Genomic DNA, 20,300 nt, shown 5'->3' on the forward strand with positions numbered 1-20,300 from the left:
CATCAGAACTGTTCTGCCCGCAATTGCAGATAACTTGGTGTGTTGTCATGTATAAGTGAATATAACACTTCTTGTTTGTTACTAATGCAGGTGTTGCACAAGGTATGGTGACAGGTATTCGAGGTTTATGCAATGGTCTGGGCCCAGCACTGTACGGTTTTGTTTTCTTTCTCTTCCACGTGGAACTTGGGGGATTAGTGCCAGTACCCAGCTCTGAGGACAAGACCACCAGCAAGGATCCTACAGATGAGGTATGTAAAATGTTGGACATTAGCTTGTGTATGAAAGCTGTTAATTAAATGTACATTCTAATTATTGTTTTTCTTTTCTTCCTAATTTCAGGGAGCAATTATTCCAGGACCACCCTTTTTATTTGGAGCAGTTGCTGTCCTCCTTGCTTTTATGGTTGCCTTGTTCATCCCTGAACACAGCAGTCACTCCATCAAAACTATTGGTGGCGGAAAGCACAGTAACAGCAGCAACCCTCAGACAAATAACCCAGACCGTGGCGGAGATGAGGACATAGAACCCCTGTTACAAGACACCAGCGTGTGACGCTTTCTAAAATGATTGCTTGGCGTCGCCTAAAGGTGAACTTGGAGAGAATGTACCAAACTCTTCTGATGAAAATAGAAATAGCAATTACGAGACTGCAACCACAAAACATGTTACATTGGATCTCCATGCAGACACTATAAAGACTGCCATTATTTAAGTTTTTTTTAATTTTTTTTTTTACTTGTCTAAAATATCGGTTATTACCTATTCACTGCATGGGAGGTTGCATGTGTAGCAGAAATCTCCAGCAGTAAAGCCGCTAAAGGTTTGAGATTGTGTTTTCCTATTTATGCTACCTCAAACCTTGTCATTGCGTATTTATATTGACTGTTGAAAAAAAGTCTAGATATTGCAGTGACAGAGAATCTAATCGTGAATGGTACATATGCAAAGAGAGCCGGTGTTGTGATAGCACCGTACAGTGCCTGCCAGTACATTTCTGTGTTTTCATTGTTGGTTTTGCCTTTCTTGTTGCATTATTCTGAGTAGCCTTGTCTCCTGAACTCGTAAAGTTATCAAATAACTTGTTTACAGAGACGCTAGTCCTACGATGAATAAAATGCTGCAGGAATTCCCAAACCGCCAAACTAATAGACATATCTTGAAAGTTATTACACGGACAACCCGCATAGATAATTCTGTTTACAGCTTAATTCGCTCTGTAAGAAACCGTTTAAGCAGCCACTGTTAAGTATGTTTTTCTTTAATATTGTGCCACTTTTGAACATCACTTATGGAAACAGATCGTGGGCTACCACATTTTTCTTGTCACATAAAGGCAAGTATTTATTTGCACAGGGAAGAATTAAGAGATTGTAAATTAAAAAGTGGCACAGTAGTGTGGTTTAAAAGACAAAAAAGAAAATAAGATGTACACTGATCAAAAGCGCTATGCGGAATTTTTACATGGCAGCTTTTTCATATCGTGTAATCCTTTGGCACAATGTACAAGCAAAACGTTGCAGAGTTACTTTTTGGCAGAGATGGTTTAAACAAGCAGCATCCTAAGATTGATCTTTTTTGAAGTAAACTGAAAATGACACCTTAATAATAAAGCACCTAAAATGATGCTAGTGGGCAGTGATTGTACAGGTGCACTGCCACCTTACTTGCACTTTACCTGTAATGGTAGGGTCATATGTTAATTATATCATGACAACATTCCTAATTTAAGGAGGCTTCCTAACATAATGCAGGTGAATGCTAAAAGCTAATATAGGTTCTTATTCTCTCTCCAGATATTAAAGGTCACCTCATTTATTACACCCCAGCCTTAACTGCTATGTAGAGTGTATTGGACACATATCATAGCCTTCATATAAGAAACTCTTCCTACACTGCTTTGATCAAAGATATATGCAGATTACTATTTTCTTTTTCTAACTCAAACTTTGTCACATCGGTTTTTTTCAAATGTCACTTGCTAAGATTGAGGATTTATGAGAATATACAGACATACATGTATTTTTCTGAAACTAACATAAACCATTAAAAGAAAAGATAAAATCTCTTTAACGGAGCATTGCTTTTAATGTTTTATATGTAGATATTTGTAAGAAACATATTTTCTTTTTCCCTACTGAGAGGCTGTGTATATCTTGTATTTATAACTGTAACAAGATTCTTGACAGAAAATATACTGCTTTTATATAAAGGATTATCTATGACTGAATATTTTTTTTTTTCTTAATATATATTTTGGGATGTTATACCTTCAACACAGATGGCATACATTTTGTATTATGCACTTGGTTTGTATTATAGCAAAGATCGTCCTGTAATAAATAGGGTATATTCTACTTGGAACTGAAGTATGGAAAATGTCAACTTTTTTTATTAGTTTAACATTGCTGGGGGTTATATAGGAAATGTGACCTGTTTTCTGGGTCTATAAGGTATCTCCACTCCAAATGAATCTTGCTTACCTCCCACTTATCTATCCATCTACGGTAATTAGATATGTTCCAATGTTCTGGTAAATCAACAAATTGTATATATCCGAGAGAAGAGAGAGTCAGAACTACACTTGTCACATAATTTTTTTTTTTTTTATTGTTGTAAATGTGATAATTTTTATGGTCTTCTGTTGAATGTCAGAACAGCTATAGTAAACATGTAAATACTGCCATATTTCTGGGAAAGTCTGTCTCACATTCTTAGTGACTGATTACGTAGGATTTCTTTTTACTTCTCTGCTTGACACATCACATTTTACAACAAAAGAACGACAGCGGGAGCTAAAACATCCATTTTTGTGCTAGTAACAATTGCGTACTATCAACCCTATACAAAAATGATAATTTTAGCTTACAGTTAGCAGAAGCTATGAAACCAGTTTGTCAGCATACACTATTCATTTTACTTTATTTTGTGTAAACTGATACCTTATTAATTAGTTTTTATTTTTTTAAATAGTCCTTGCCATTGCCTCAAATATATTCCTTCTTATTATCTTAGAACTTGACATTTCCAACTCAAGGAACTTGAAAGCTTTAGTAGTTAAAGTGAGACTATTCCCCGCATTGCCCATCCCACCTTCCCACCCTTGTGAGGTAGGATTTTTATTTTAAGACTTTTATGGTCAATGGGAACTTAAGGTTAACATCACCCAAGTTCTTCATTATATGTTGTAATGTCATGCTTATGACTGTTAGAGCTGGTTTGCTGAAAAAACACTGTAATCCCCAGGTAGAGTGACCAGGAATGAAGGTGAGGGTGGAGAAGGCTGGGAATAGGTAAAGAATATTGGTGTCTGCGGTTGATTATAAACCTGGATGGAATGGTGTGTACAGTATATACTCATTATAGTCACTATCTACTGTACCATGCTGTAAAAATATGATCGTGAATCTCCAGGATAGTTACAAAATATATGGCAACACTTTTTATTGGGGGCTATCATCATAGTGATGTCTATTTTAATATATATTTTTATATTGTTAGTAAAATTTTAGTACCATTTTACATTTTTTTAGATGATAAATTGTGATTTATTTTATTGCAATCCAAAAGCTTCAAAATCATATTTGTGCAGCATATTACTATCTACACTCCATTCCATTCAGGCTTCTAATCAAACACACACCAACACATTATTTACATCATTTGGTCCTCAGGACCTCAAACAATGCATGTTTACCAGGTCTCCTCACAGACTCTTTTAAAATGCCTCAGAAAACCTGAACTGTTTGGGTCCTGAGTACAGAGTTTGAGAACCACTGGTTTACATTATTTACCTTCCTACCCTTCTCATGCCACCTCTTCATTCCCTTTCTTGCGCCTGAGGAAATCTGTATTTTGGCAGTATTATTTAACATTAGATTGGAGTACTGAGTATCCTCACCTGGCTGCAACATTTACCTGTCCGTCCTTTCTATCCTTTTCTTGATCTGTGCAAATAATTCTCTATATACAGAAATGTTTAGGGATACTGACTGATGCATGTATCTATTAATGTGCTGTATTCCCTACTCTATGGAGAAAACAATTTGTAGTAGCACACTTTAAAAAAAAAAAATGCAAATGTAAACAACTTTGTCGGTGTCCATTTAATACTGATATAAAAATCCACTGAACCATAGGTTACAAAATTACCTGACCACATAAAAACGGGCAACATGGAGAAAAGTGTAACCAAACAATTCTTTCATACTTCTTGGTTTCTTTAAAGGCTTTTAGCATAATGGTTTCCATTTGTGCGTTTGCTGAAAAACTAAGGTGTTCTGATTATAGACTAATAAATGCAAGGCTTTTTTTTGTGGTTTGAGTGTTTTGTTACAGCAAAACTTAGTTGTATAGGGAAACCATTGGGAGGAAGAAAACAGGCTGGTAAGAATATTTCCTGCATTGATTTTCACTAATGTTGATGTACATGCCAGTATTTACAGATTAAATATTACATGCAATATGTTTAGTTTATATTGATCAAGTCAATTTTCTTTGACTTCTGCCTAAGAGGGAACATTTACAATATAAATTGAGCCATCACTAACTGGGAACAAAACCTAAACTTGGACCTATTAAAACCGTATGAAATTCAAACAATCTTGAAAAGCTTATGTTTTAGAAGATGTATTACATACAGAAGTACATATATAGGTAAACATCAGCAGTTTATCAGAATTGTTAAAATATCTGAGTTGGGCACTTCATGTAAATTGTAAGTAGCCTTTTATTTGTGTGAAGTTGTTGCTACAGTAAATGGGAACAATAATTTGCCCTCAGAAACAATGATGGCAGATAACACAATGACCCATTTAATCTGCTCCAATATGTGCTATTTAATACTTGTAGGGGTATTCAATATGGGAGCGATAAAATCGTCTTTTGCGTTAATATCACTTGTTTTAGTTTTACACCGTATTCAATTTCAAAGACTTATCGCAGTTTTGAAAAGTCTTTGATAAAAAACGGTGATAACTTTTCACCATTGAATAGGTGTCGAAAAAAAGTGCAGAATTGGGGTTTAGGGGTGCAGGCTTAAAAAAAATAGCCTGCACCCCTGAGATTGACATTTAAAAAAAGAACTGTTTAAAAAAAAATAGGGACACCCCAAAAAATTAATTTAAAAATTAGGGTGCAAAAAAAAAAATGGGAAAAAATTGTTTAACAATAGGCAAATAGGTTCAGGGCTATTCTGCAAGTATGCGGCAGATGTTTTCTAGAATAGAATTATAGCGGCAGGTGCACAAATGCAGAATTTTTAAAAACTTACTTTAGGGACATCAAAATATGCTAGTACCCATTTTCATGTACCCCAAATTCGATGGGACCACTTAAAAAACCGAAAAAAATAACCTAAGTGCTCTTCTGCATCACTTCTTCAATGTCGGGCAAATAAAAAAACTGCTGTGGCTATTTAAAGCCCCGACTTTCAATTAAAGGCTAAAACGGGGGTACCCATAGTGTTCCTCCATGTTTTTACAACTTTAGGGGGGTCTTACAATTATTTTAAGGAAAAATTCGTAACTTTACGCAAATCCAAATTCGGAGTTTCCCGTTTTCGTTAATTTCATATTGAATACGGGGATAAGCGGGAACGCGCACCATACCTTTACGCAGAAAAAAGCTCCGATATGAAACGTTAACTTCGCCAGGGAAGTTAACCTTTCATATTGAATACCCCTCTTAGCCTTTTGTCATATACAGATTTAGGATTTTTGGGAACTGTTAAGACAAAGTTGGAACTACAGTATTGTTTAGAACAGTGGTTCTCAACCGTCAAATTTTTACGAACAGGTCATGTTTTGAGGATGTCTGTAGAAACAGGTGGGTAAACTCCCCCCTTTGGCAATCACTGCTGGAGTACACAGTGCATCAGCCTAGTGCTGATGCGCTGTGTCTAATCGACTGGCCGGCTCCACAGGGCAAGCGCGGCATCTCGCAAGCATCGCAAGATTCCACTTGCAGCCACTGGAGCCTGCAGCTGCCGCAGCAGGGACAGTGGTGGTAGGGCAACCTATAGCTACAGCTATAGGTTGCCCTACCAGTGGCACAGACTGTTCATGCATAGATTCCCTGCTATAAATGGCATTGTATGCTACAGCATTAAGATTTCCATTCACTGGAACTAAGGCGGGGGAGGGCGCAGAGTGCTCTATTCCTAATGGGGGTATTGCATAGGGGGCACTGCATAAGGGGCGCCGCTCCTGGGGGCACTTCCAGTTGGCAGAGTGCATTTGGGCAGGTATCAATCTCCTACTCCAGGCCTGGCCAATCTGTGGCTCTCCAGCTATTGTGAAATTACGAGTCCCAGCATGCCCTGCCACAGTTTTAACATTTCCTAATAGCAAAACCATGGCAGGGCATGCTGGGGCTTGTAGTTTCACAACAGCTGGAGAGCCTCAGGTTGGCCAGGCCTGTCCTACTCTACTTTGTCCATTAGACTGTTAGAGAAACACATTGTCTCTGCTCCACTGGCTGTGTTTGCTTTACACCACTCCAGCCAATGTTTGGTGTTGTGCCTGGTGACCTTCATCTTCCGTGTGGCTGCACGGCCATGGAAACCCAATTCATGAAATTTTCTATGAATAGTTATGATGGTGTGACTTTCAGGGAATGTGTAAGACTCAGCATGGATCGCTATTCTGCTTATAAGCACGCAACACACTTGCTAATAGCAGTAATATGTAATTGTTTGCATTGCGATCACAGCCTGACATTAGGACGCCCGCTTCCCCTTACTTCCATATACTTGGCCAACATAGCAAACCAATCGGTAACATTGGACCCATACGCACAGTTAGGGCAGGTCAGACCTCAGTCAGGAACTGCTTACTTCAGTGCATGCTATGAGGCCTCAGGCTGCATATGGTATCGCAGTAGATCATTTATGCACGTCTCTGCAAATGCGTTGAAATGCACTGGCATGCCTGTGTTCGGCCGCCCACCCCTGTCACCACCCACAAACGGCACTTCCTGTCAATCACTCTGCCATGGGTCTGTGTATCCTCTGTAATTGCAGTGGCTAGTTCTCGCACTGTGATGCATGCGCAGAATGCAACAATCGGCCGATTGCATGCGTAAAAGCAACTGCGTTCCTTGCCCAATCAGACCCTCAGTGGTGAATGTTGCAACTGAGGATGCACTTCAGTTCTTTGTACCCATATTCTTAGATTTTTTTTTTTTTTTTTTGTTTTCCTCCTCCTTAAATTCAAACATTTTGCCTCCAAACATTAGTGGACTTTCCTTTTCAAACTTCATAAAACATTAGTTGACTTCTTAATCAGGTGAGTAGCGATAGGAAGAAACACCTTCAGATTTTAAATAGTGTAGTCTTCCCCTCAACTGTGCAAGGTAGTGTTTACTTATTTTTACCTAATGTCTTACCTGTTCCCAGGGAGTTTTGATGTTACCTCTGACACCGCTCAAGGAGTGTAAGTACGGACAGGGTGGCTTCCGATGGTTTGCAGTAGCAACTTTGGGGATTTGTCCATCCTGTTCCAGGTGAGCATTCTGGGATGGCACCAGAGCATACATAGGGCCTGATTCTGAGATGACCGTAAATCAAAAAAGAGCAAGTAACTGCACCTTGGCAATACCATGTTGCACTGCAGGTGGGGCATATTTTAAATCTGGGGATTATGATGGGGTTTGGGTGTGGATTATAGGACACTATTCCACTAGAAGTTTGAGTCATGCTGAAGGATTCTATGGATAGTAAAATGGATTAACATCTTTACCCCACTGCTATATAGTGCAAGTCCACCAATTGTGTACAGGATATGCATACTTTATTATTTTATTGCATTAGCAGTGTGAAACAGATTCAGTAAAAAAGAGACTGACACATGGCACAGTTTAGTTGCATTTTTGGTGGTTTGCCAAATAGGACTATTTGCTGAAGTATATTATTATTATTATTAGCATTTATTTATATGGCGCCACAAGTGTTCCGCAGCGCCTTACAAAGTACAAAAACAAATTGTATACAAGTGACTTACAGAACAATACAATACAGAACATGGATAATATACATTGCTACATTAGTGACCATATCACCCAGATAAGCAACAGAGCATAAGCAACCAAGTGTTAGGTGCCCTAGTGGTGAGTAAGAAGTAAATGACACTATAGTAAGGAGAAGCACAAGAGGGTAGATGGCCCTGCTCGTGAGAGCTTACATTCTAAAAAGGTGGGGGAAGACAAACTGGGTTGACACAGATGGGGACGAATGAGCATGTAGCAAGGAGTTAGAATGATAGCTGGAAGGCTTTGATGAAGTAGTGGGTCTTGAGAGCCCGTTTGAAGGATTGCAAACAGGTGGAGAGTCTGATGCGGAGTGGGAGAGAGTTCCAGAGGTGGGGAGCAGTGCGGGCAAAATCTTGGAGGCGGGAGTGGGAGGAAGTAATCAGCTGGCATGAAAGGCGGCGTGCATTAGTTGAGCGAAGAGGGCGGAGAGGAGCGTGAAGGGAGATGAGATCAGAGATGTATATGGGAGAAGATTGGGTGAGGGCTTTGTGAGCGAGCGTGATAACCTTAAATTGGACTCTGAAAGGGAAGGGGAGCCAGTGTAGGGCTTGTAGGAGAGGGGAGGCAGATACAGAATGTTTGGAGAGGAAGATAAGCCGTGCAGCAGCATTGAGGACAGACTGGAGAGGAGAGAGATGGGATTTGGGGAGGCCAGATAGGAGGAGGTTACAATAGTCCAATCTGGAGATGACCAGTGAGTGTATGAGGGTTTTAGTAGCATCCTGGGTGAGATAGGGTCTGATCTTAGAAATATTTTTGAGATGGAAACGACAGGACTGTGAAAGGTTCTGGATATGTGGTTTGAAGGAGAGGGATGAGTCCAGGATAACTCCAAGACAGCGCACCTTGGGACTAGATGAGATAGTTATTCCATCAATTGATAAAGAAATAGTGGGAAGTGAGGTGATGTGGGAGGGTGGGAAGATGATTAGCTCTGTCTTAGACATATTAAGTTTAAGAAATCGCTGGATCATCCAGGAAGAGACAGCAGAGAGACAGTTGGAGATACGAGTCCGAAGAGAGGGGGAGAGATTAGGGGAGGAAAGGTAGATTTGAGTATCATCAGCATAGAGATGATAATGGAGGTCAAAAGAGCTGATGAGTTCACCTAGAGAGGAAGTATAGAGGGAGAATAGGAGAGGACCAAGAACAGAACCTTGGGGAACACCTACTGTAAGAGGCTGTGGAGGGGAAGAGGAGTCATGAGAGGTAGGATGACAGCCAGGAGAGGGCAGTTTCACGTAGACCAAGGGAGTGAAGGATATTCAGCAGGAGAGGGTGGTCCACAGTGTCAAAAGCAGCAGAGAGATCAAGGAGAATGAGAAGAGAGTAGTGGCCTTGGGATTTGGCAGCAAGGAGGTCATTGCTGACTTTTGTGAGGGCAGTTTCAGTGGAGTGGAGAGAACGGAAGCCAGACTGAAAAGGGTCAAGGAGGGAGTGGGAGGAAAGAAAAGTGGTAAGGCGGTTGTAGACAATCCGCTCAAGGAGTTTGGAGGCAAAGGGGAGGAGAGAGATGGGACGGTAGTTAGAAAGAAGGTTAGGATCAAGGGTAGGTTTTTTAAGAATGGGGGAGACAAGGGCATGTTTGAATGCAGAAGGAACAGTGCCTGATGAGAGGGAGAGGTTAATGAGGTGGGCAAGATGGGAGCAGGCTGAGAGAGAGAGAGGAAGCGGAGGAGGCGGGAGGGGATGGGATCAAGGGGGGAGGTGGAAGGGGGGGAGGACCGGATGAGGGCCATGACTTCCTCTCCAGATACAGGGGAGAAGGATGTTAGAGTTGGTAAAGTTGATGGGGAGGGGTGACTAGGGAAAGGAGGAGGTGGAGAGCTGGGGGACTGATTGGATATGATGTCCTGACGTATGGAATCAATTTTAGATGTAAAGTAGGTAGCAAAGTCAAGGGCAGTGAGCAAGGAGGGGAGACGAGGAGGGGGTGGGCGAAGGAGGGATTTGAAAGTAGTGAAGAGACGCTGGGGATTAGAGGACTGAGAGGAGATGAGGTTCTTAAAGTATGACTGTTTAGAGAGGGAGAGCGCAGCACTATAGGATGAGAGCATAAATTTGAAATGGAGAAAATCTGCCTTAGAGGTGTCCTCAGTAACCTATCCTCAAATCATGCCAATTTGTTAGCAGACATATAGGGCCTGATTCAGAGATGGATGGATTTGCAGAACCGCACACAAGCGGCTGTGCGATTCCGTCCATATGAGATGCAAATGCAAAACAAGGTGTCAGACTCTCCTTGCTGCATTTGCGATCTCAACAGTGTGACCAACATCGCAGGCTGGTATCACCATCCCGATTAATGGTTGCTCTTTAGATTAAGTGGCAGGAGCTGAAGCTTCCCGCAGCCTGTCCGGATGCTGGTCACTTAAGAGTCCAGGAATCTGTGTCTACTGACGCAGACCCTGGCCTGGTACCTCCCAGAAAACTGAGGCAACACGCCTCCATTTCCGGGAAGCGAGACCAGGCACGCCCACCACTTCACCCCCCATCAACCATACTACAGCTTGGGGAGGTCTGCTAGCGTGATCGCAGGACCTGTTCTGCACATGTGTAGAATGGGTCCTGCGAAGTAGCATACCCCTCAACAACAAAAATGTACGTTCATCAGCGGCTGACCGTTCATCTCTGAATCAGGTCCATAATCTTCAGCTAGAACTGAGTATACTAAACCTTTATCTCAAATTACACACATGTCCCTGTCTGCTGGGTGTGAGGTTATATAACAACAATAAATAACCAATAGTTTAGATGTAGTAAACATTTTTTTTCTGTTAGGGTATTTATTCTGTGTACATTACTAAGTATGAAATAAATATTTATACTGAATTTTATATTAAACATTATTTATTTACCTTTTATATAGTGCCTGCATAGGAAACTGTGCTTAACAGATCATGTTTAGTCATTTATAGCTGTCTCTGCCCCAGTGGAATTTATAATTTATGGGCCTGATTCAGAGAGGGATGGAATGGCAGAGCCGCACTCAAGCAGCTGTGCAATTACATCCATCCTAGATGCATATGCAGAAAGAGGTGTCAGACACCTTAAAAAAAACAACAAAGAGCACAAAAAGGATGTGTGGTTTTGTTACACAGTAATGCTCTTTACAACACATTATGCCACAGTAATGCCCCTTACACATTATGCCATAGTAATACCCCCTATTGACAACAGCCCCCCCCAGAACTGACAGATGAAACACTATTAAAATCGGACTTTCACATTAAAATGGAATCTCCCAGTAAGCCAACTCCCCTCCTTTTACCTGCTGGGGCTGCGTGGAGGGTGAGCTCGGGTGGTGCAGGACGGGAAGGAGATGCCACATACCGGGGATCATCAGTGCTACTCATTCTAATGTGATGCCGGTCGTGAACTGATTGGAGCTCGCAGACCGGCAGCCACTGCTGATTGGCTGGTGACCGGCGTCATATTAGAATGATGGCTGCGCTGTTTCTCTGAAGGCCGGGCTGTAAGTGGCTGCCTGCAGGTCCCGGAGTGCGGCCCAAACCCACACGTGCAACTACCTGGGGCCGCCCCACCTTGGCAGCCTCTCGTCACTTCCTCAAGTCCAGAGCACGGGGCAAGTGCCCCTTTAGTCCCCCCTCCTACTTGCGGCTCTGTCCTTGCTGCATCTTTGCGATGCCAGCACTGCAACCGAGGTCACAGCTTGGGATCACCACTGGACGATAGTTGTGATTGTTGTCACTTTGGCCAGGCTGCGATTGCTGAAGCTTACCACAGCCTGACCGGGTCCCAGACACTTGCGAGGCCAGGAAGGCTTCATCCATGGACACAGCCCTGGCCTCAAGACTCCCCGTTTCCAAGAACGTAGTCCGGCCCGCCCCTGAAATGTTTCTGCCTGTCAATCAGGCAGAGTTTTGGGGAAACTCCATGTGGTATTGCAGGCCCCTCTCTGCACATGCACAGAATGGGTTCTGTGCATGCGCAGAGTAGGAAACATCGGAGATGTGCACTAGCCGTCAGGTTAGCATACACTGTGTCAGACTGGGGCATGAAGGGCCCACACAGGGATTGCAAAAGTAGGGGCCTGCTGAAGGGATATAACCATCTGCAACAATAGGTGTACCCAGTGAATAGAAAGGCGTGGCAATAATATGTGCAAATAGATGGAGAAGTTAATTAGCGATAGACCTCTAAAAAGCCAGATTAAAGTTCACATGGGCCTGAATTGGAAATGTATTAATGTCCTATTGTGTGCAACTACCGGGGGTGCGACCAGTGCTGTGTGGGTGTGGTCAGCACAGGGTATGTGGTTTGTGCCATGGGGTGTGGCTATGGCTGGGGGGGCATAATTAGCACCTACCTTCAACTACTTTAATTTGCACAATCTGAGATGCTGATTGTGATAAATATGCCCCTTGGTTATACCAAACATTGGACATTGACATAAAATCATCTTATGATGTAGGCAGCTGCAGCCCACAGATAAAGCAGAAGTCCCAATCACAGGGTTTCAGGATATTAAGCTTAAGATATTAACCCCTTAGCTGGCGATGTCGCATTTGATGCGACTGCAGGAAGCAGTATTTCATCTAGCAAGCTCGCAGCACATGTGACTGCGCTGCCCCGCTGCTTCTCTAGTCTTTTACAGAGGAGATCAGTTTTTTACTTGTGCAGAACAGATCTCCTCTGACTCCCCAGACCACCAGAAGCGATGCGGCTGTCTGTGACCACAAACTTCACTTTCAGAGTTTCTTCCTCTTCGTTCTCCTCCAAGCACTATTTGGCTAACCTCTGCAAGTGCAGAGATCAGCTTCAGCAGGGGGGACTGATCATCCCTGCTAACGCATGCTCCGCTGTGTTCTGCATATGGGGGGGTGTGCCCATGTTGGGTTCAGGGGTTACCAAAGGTGGGTGGGGGGGTAAAATAAAAAAACATATTGGTCCACAGAGCAGGAGGAGGAAGGTGGCAAAGAAGCAAGGCTTGCTACGGGGGGAGGGGGGGAAGGGTTGGTTTATAAACAGGTTTTTTATTTACTACTAATGAGGTGTTATTATTATTATTATTGGGATTTATGTTCACTGGGGGGAGGTCTATTGCCAATAGGGGGTGTGAAGTTATTTTAGAATGGGGGGTCTATGGATACGGGGGGGTGGGTAGTAGCAAATCACCCCCTAGATATATCCAACATGATTTCATAGAATACCTGCATATATTAAGTATCAGCCGCATGTATAAAGGACGGACCGCAGCAGATCTATCCGAAAGAAGCCGTAGCCCCCATAGGTTTCTACGGGGGCTGCAAAACTGTCAGGTTTACCATTCTAGAGTTTGGTCCCGGCAGCTAACACCATCTAAAGATGGCATTAGTTGCTGTAACCTTTGGGCTACAATTTGTAAAATTTATTGGGAGAGGATTTCTCACAGCGCATGCACAGTAGTGTGTCGGGGTCCTAATATAGTAGTGACTTGACAGCTAATGCGATCACTTCACTGCTAATACAGTGCAGGGATAGGCTCCTTTCGGAATCCCTGCCTGTGTTGTTTTTTTTTTTTTTTATACATTTAGGCGGTAAGAAAGTATAATAAATTTCAATTATCTGGTCTAAACCCCAATGATTGATAAATATGTTCCTAAATATTCTCAAAGTGCTAATGTAGGTGTTAAGATGTTATTTAAATAAAACATAGCAGTTTGTAGTAAAAATATATATTGTCAATATTAAAACGATTATAATACAAATCAGTGTTTCTCATGTTTCAAATAGATGTACATAATAATAATAAATACAGCAGAATTCCATGCCGTGGCGTTAAAAAAAGGCCACCAATGGCACAGCATCTCGCACCCCTGGCGGCCCACTCTGAGCCTGAATTTGCATAATTTTGCTAGGAGTTATGGGGCTGCGAGCGCTTTTATGCAAATCCGGTCTGCCGTCAAGCGTCCCACGATGCTGCTGCGTGGAATCATTTATTTAAAATACGCACTGTAGTCAAACATAAGTCAGGAACTTTCAGTGCTTCAGAGACCATGCCGGCTGCCGCTGGTTCTGTGGTCGGTGTAGCAATAAATTAATTTGTGTGTAGTGGGCCGGTGGTCAGTATTGGCAGCCTGGTCTCTGAAATAGCGGGGCCCACATCAGCCACCAGCTTTTATTTATTTTTTTCTCTCTCTCTCTCTCTCTTGAAACTGAGGGGAGGCCCACACAAACATGGTGAAAATAAAGAAACTCAGACACAAATAGGGGCTATTTCTGACTTGGGAGCAAAGCAAAAAAGAACAAGTATCTTTGCACCTGGACAAAATCATGTTGCACAACAGGTGGGTCAGAGTAACGATATGTAGGGAGATTTAGATAAATCCTATGTAAAAAACATATTTTCCCTGTCTGCAAAAATAATAAATAAATGTAGTTGCTATAGTCATAATGGTGACACCAAAATGTTGGCATTCTGTAGGGAGGCTATGGTTAGCAATGCTCACTGCTGGAATTGCCGCATGATCCACTGAAATTAATCAGGCTGTCCCTGTACCAGGTAAGTCACCATTAGACCACCGGGAACACTTTGTCAAGTCCCACGAATTGCAACTCGAGTCGACTCTGGGAATTATTCGGACCAAATGCTTGACCCAGCATATTTCATCTGTGTGAAAGGGGGGCCTGGCCTGGGACCGGGAACCGACCCATGCTCCAGAAGCCGGGAGAATGGCTTATGTGTGTAAGTGGTATTAGGAACATCATTATGATGTGTTATCATAGATCACATAGATCAAGGAATAGACCAGGATTGACTGCATCAAATATAAATTCTGCCTTTTTTTATTATTATTTGTTGTCCTTTAAGTTGTAATAATAGTGCTTTGTCAGTTATGAACTCCACAGGGCATGCTGATGTTTCAATATATGCTTCCACAGGCCTGCCAGGGGCGCCCATTGAAAATGCCAGTGATAGATGTTCCTATTCATTTTCATCCATATGTTACTGGATGTTAAACAGCTGGTTGGTATTGGCCTTTACAGCTTGTGTCAGGGAATTAATAAATTCATGCATATCTTCCTGGAAGATCTTTATCTTTAACTTTTTGTTCCTGCTCTCATGTCTTACTATAAAGCTTTCTAAATCGGCTTCTGAAGGCAGAGCTTTTCTGAGAGCACTATGTTTGTGCATCTCTGATCCCTTTGGGCTCAGAGTGAGGCCTGGGAGCAATTCAGAAGAAAAGTGTATCCTTGGGGAAGGTTCCTCCACAGAGCTCATAGAGGAAGCACACCGAGATATAGGCCCGTATTCAATTTGAGATGAGCCGCAATACTTTTTTGCCTCCCGGACTTTTCGCCTACATCGCGCTTTGCAGGTGGAAAAGTATCGCCCGCGTATCGCCGTATTCAATTTCAAAGTGGCGAAACTTAAACAAGCGGAAAGTCATGTCAGATTTGGGGAAATCAGCCTGACACCCCCGAAAGATGCTCTGACATGGGGGTTCCCTATGGTACCCCCTGATTTGGCTTGCTGAACGTATTTGGTGTTTTCAACCGGGTTCAATATCTGCTAAATAGCGTTTTTGTATAAGTGGTGCAGAATAGTATTCTGGAGGGTTTTTTTGCAGAAAATAAGTTATCCCAGCAAATTTGGGGTACTTGAAAATGGGGGCCAGCATATTTTAAAGTTGCTAAAGTTAAGTTAAAAAAATCATGAAAAATCTAATTGTCGCAATCCCCTGCAATGAAAAAAACACATGGGGCATACTTGGGGACCCCCCCAGAGTCAAGTTCGCTAGTTTTTAACTTTGTCCCCCAACATTATTTTTTTTGCCCCAAATTCAAAGTGATGCTTAAGAATTTTTTGACACAGTTCACCTTTGGGGGACTGTCTGAAGGCTACACGGGGGTTCCCGCAACGTTTCACCCCAAAACCCTGTTTCCCATAGGAAGCACTCAGATTCTAGCTATCATTTATCTAGTGCAGTCTATAAAATGATAGGCAGAATCTGATTGGCTGCAATAGGCAACACCTCTACTTGTCATTTTTAGAAGGTTTGATAAAAAACATCCCTTATAGATTAAATAATCAAGATTTATTTCAGCCAGGGTGGAAAGGACAATGGAGCCCGCAACCTTGGCAATGCCCAGCATACTAGACAAAGAGACTGGGGACTGGATTGCCACCTACAGGTGTGTAGGTGTATAACTATATAAGGCACTAGAAGCTCCATGCAAAGGTGAAATAGCTCCTTTAAGAGTTATTTCTGAGTATATAAGCTTCTGCTAAACACGTAAACCATTGTGTGCTATGCTGTTTGCAATACTCCATTGCTCCATCCCGCACAAGGAAGGCTGAGATTATCATTTGCATATTTCCACACTTACTATTGCGAGAGCGTCTGCATTACCAACTATCTCTGAATCAGGCCCTAACACTCCAGCTAAACCTCCAGGTCACTCTCATGCTAGAAAGTGGAGCATACTGTTCTGTCATCTAGGATTGGTGCAAACTGGGACAGAGACACATAAAGGAGTATGGGCTTTACTGCAAGTAGCACATACTGTAGGTCACAGCCCGCTACCCAGGTATCTGGTGGGACAGGCTGGCAAAACAAAAGCTAATAGGGAGTGTCAGTGTAACTGGTTCCGTAACAGAGAAATAACAAAAGGTATAAAAAGTGAATATATATATACAGTATATTAAGTGCAATGTGCTTACCTGAGAGATGATCCTTGAGGCTTGTCAGCTCAACTGTATATCAAAGATATTTTTTCCTATTAGTTCCTTATCGCTTCATAAGCCCTTCCAAACATAACAAAGAAGTGTGCTCACATAGGGGCATATTTATCACAATCCGCAGCTCCGATGCAGATGCGATGTGATCAATTTGCCAAAATTCGCAATGTTATAGTTTAATACATCAGGGAATCGGTATGATTTACCGCCGGACCTATGCCCGGCGGTTGGAATCCCGACAGCGGCATCCCAGCAGAGAAGGAAATCCCAATCATCCTAAGGTAAGTATATACTAACCTATTTCTACCCCCTAACCCTCCCTTAGGGTTGCCTAACCTGCAACCTTCCCCCCAGTGCCTAACCCTAATCCCCCCTCTAAGTGCCTAAACCTAACCCCCCCCCCTTCCCCCACCGCCTAAACCTAAGACCCCTGGGGGGGTGCCTAACGCTAACCCCCCCTTCCCCTAGCCTAAACCTAACCTCCCGAGGGGGTGCCGAACCCTAAGTCCCACCTGGGAACCCTAAACCTATACCCACGGCTCCCGGCGTATGTCTAATGACATGCGTCGGCATGTCGATGCCTGTCTTTAGACCCTTTCCGGGATATGACAATCGGGAAGCCGGCTGTCGGGATTAGGTCCGCCGGCTTCCCGACTGCATACCTCACAAAGATGTATCAAATATTGCATGGCGAGATAGAGCTTGCGAGAAAGCTCTGTCCCTGGTAATCCAGCCTCCGCACTTCTCTAAAAAAAAAATACCCTTCGAGTGTGACCTCCCCTCTCCCCCACTCCGCTAAGCTTACACTTACATCCGTTCAGGTGAACCAGTGGGCTCCTCAGTTATACTGTCATCTTATCTCCGGACTCCTGCTCTGAGACACTGTTTATCTGATATGTGCTGCAAACTGAGATGCATACATCAGATGAATGGGGTTACAGAGCAGGAGCCCGGAGATCAGATGACCGGATCATGCAGGAGTTCAGCGATCACTGGCCCCTGGGTGCAGGTGTTTTGTTTTTTTTGCTATTTTAATTTTTTTTTCTATTTTAAAACACAGGCGCCAGCTCCCAGCTCTGCTCTACATTCCTCATGCTGTAGATGTCACGCGAATGAGGTGACTTTCTGGCATCTTCTTTTGGAATGGAATGCCAGGCTGTGCACCTTTTAAGTAACCAGATATAGGACTGTGTCTGTATTACTTTACCTGCTTTGCCCCCCTTGATCCACTTATTTGTCTTTCTGGTTTCTCCCTTGAGGAATTGTTTAATATAATCTATCAGTATGTTTTTAAACTGTTATATATGGCCAAGGTTATTATAGCTCAGGCATGGCTTGGAGTGGATCCTCCTTCTTTTCATAGCTGGATCTCCCTGGTCAATAATACTGTTAATCAAGAGAGATTTATGTATACAGCTAGAGGATCTCTCCACAAATTTCACAAAATATGGTCACCATGGTACCAGGGGCATATTAAGAGAGGAGGGGGCTCCCTCCTCTGTCCCTGGCGGCCGGCATCAGTCTGACGCGTCTGACCGCAGCATTAGTAGACTGACCATTTTCGCGTTGATTTCCTCACTACGTCAGCGCAAAATGACGGAAAAATGGCCGCGACAGCCATTTTCCAGCATTTTGTGTAGGGCTGAGACACCCGACGTGGGACCCCGGAGAGGTAAGTATTAGATAATATGGGTGCAGGGTGTGCGGTACGGGCCCGTTGGCTGCCAGCACTTGTTATTGTATTGTTTTATTTGCTGCCACACTGCTTTACTATTATTTTGTTAATGATATATATATCGATATATATACAGTATAAATGACAAGAATTGAATATCATCAAAAATAATAATAATAATATCCGCCCGAGGATCTCTCTATCACCCTATTTCTGTATACCTTGAGTCTTTATTGAATCCTTACTCCAGTGTTTGCCATCTTACCTAAAAGACACTAATTCTTTGTTGTTAAGACTCAAAGATTTCAAAGTGGATAGGGGTACTTTGACTATGTGCACGGCGGACGTCACCAGCCTCTACACCTGTATCCCACATGGTGCAGGTGTGGAGGCTGTTAGACAACTTATTCGTGATGATTCTGAATACAGTGGTCCTTCTGTTGATTTTTTTTATACAGTTATTGTGGCTAGTATTGACCAGAATTTTTTTTTTATTTGACGGTAAATACTGTCTTCAAGTGTCCGGGTGTGCAATGGGGTCCTCTGTGGCCCCATCATATGCCAATGCCTTCATGAATTCTATCGAGCAATCCATGTTTTTTGAACATAAGCATTTAATATCTGAAGTGGCATTATATTTGAGATTTATAGACGACCTACTTGTATTTTGGTTGGGCTCTGAGTCTGAGTTGATTGAGCTGCTAGACAAGCAGAATTCCTCAGATAGTGCGGTAAAACTCATGTATTAGATGAGCTCTTCCAGTATTAATTTTCTTGATGTTCACATTTCGTATGATAGGGAATGTTTTCAGACATCCCTGTATACGAAGGCTACTGACAGAAATACTTTGTTAAGAAATGACAGCTTTCACCCTTATGCACTAAGAAAAGGGTTACCATACTCCCAGTTACTAAGAGTGAGACGCATTACCTCTGATGAAAATCAGGTAGAACGAGCTTTACAAGACATAATAGAGAAGTTCGTGTGTCGGGGTTATAAACGACAAGAATTGAAGATCATCAAAAATAAGGTGTTGAGCATGTCACGTGATGAGCTTCTGTTGCCTGTAAATGAGCAGTGTAAAATTTTGGATAAGAACTGCGTACCCTGGGTGAATCGATTAAGTACACAAAGCGCATATACAGTTAAATGTGCCAAGCAATGGTGGCCCATAGTGAGTTCAGATAAGGAACTGCCTGCATTACATAATTCCAGATTATTACCTAGTTTTTCGAGGAATGGGAATTTAAGGGACCAAATTGTTCATTTGGATATTACCAATTTGAGTTGTTCACAAAAATCGAATCATTTTTTAAGTACTAGAATTGGGTGTTTTTGTTGCCTGGGATGTGTGACATGCAGGTCTTTGTCATCTGGTACCTACTTTTGTCATCCCCATACTGGCAAAAAATATAAAATCAATTTTGTGATATACATGCTAACGTGTCCTTGTGGACTGTCGTATGTGGGGAAGACACAGCGCCAATTTAAAGAGCGGATGGCTCTTCACCGTACCACAATACGTCAGGTAATTGATAGTGGTGTAAGTGAGCAACCAGTTGCTCGTCATTGTGCTCAATTTAAACATGGGGTTGCGTCTATAAGATCTATGATTATAGACCATGTGCCTCCCCTTTTGAGAGGTGGGAATAGGAATAGGATTTTAATGAAAAAGGAGAGTAAATGAATATTTATATTAGATACCATTTCCCCTAGGGGTTTAAATGAGACACTAGGATTACAGTGTTTCTTATAATCTCTGTATGTGATCACTTCTTGATGTTAAAGTGTCTATTACATATGTCATTTGTATCACAAATAAGGTTTAACATGATCGAGGGTGTTGTATTACATTTGTGGATATGCTTTGTTTACATACCATTATTGTGATACGATTTAGGTATATGCCG

General features: G+C 42.4%; 1 protein-coding gene across 2 annotated transcripts in view; it reads left to right on the forward strand.

Moving 5' to 3' along the window:
- Window positions 1-2,364, forward strand: part of LOC148526674 (solute carrier family 71 member 2-like) — a 54,271-nt gene extending 51,907 nt beyond the window's left edge. For both annotated transcript variants that reach the window (XM_088470060.1, XM_088470061.1), the window contains exons 11-12: window positions 91-251; window positions 343-2,364. In XM_088470060.1, coding sequence (XP_088326186.1) covers window positions 91-251; window positions 343-555 — 374 coding nt within the window. In that variant the 3' untranslated portion in view covers window positions 556-2,364. The remainder of the gene's footprint in view (window positions 1-90; window positions 252-342) is intronic.
- The last annotated feature ends 17,936 nt before the right edge of the window (window positions 2,365-20,300 follow it).

Source organism: Taudactylus pleione, unplaced genomic scaffold, assembly GCF_031769625.1.
Source record: "Taudactylus pleione unplaced genomic scaffold, aTauple2 ptg000095l, whole genome shotgun sequence".
Lineage (NCBI taxonomy): Eukaryota > Metazoa > Chordata > Amphibia > Anura > Myobatrachidae > Taudactylus > Taudactylus pleione.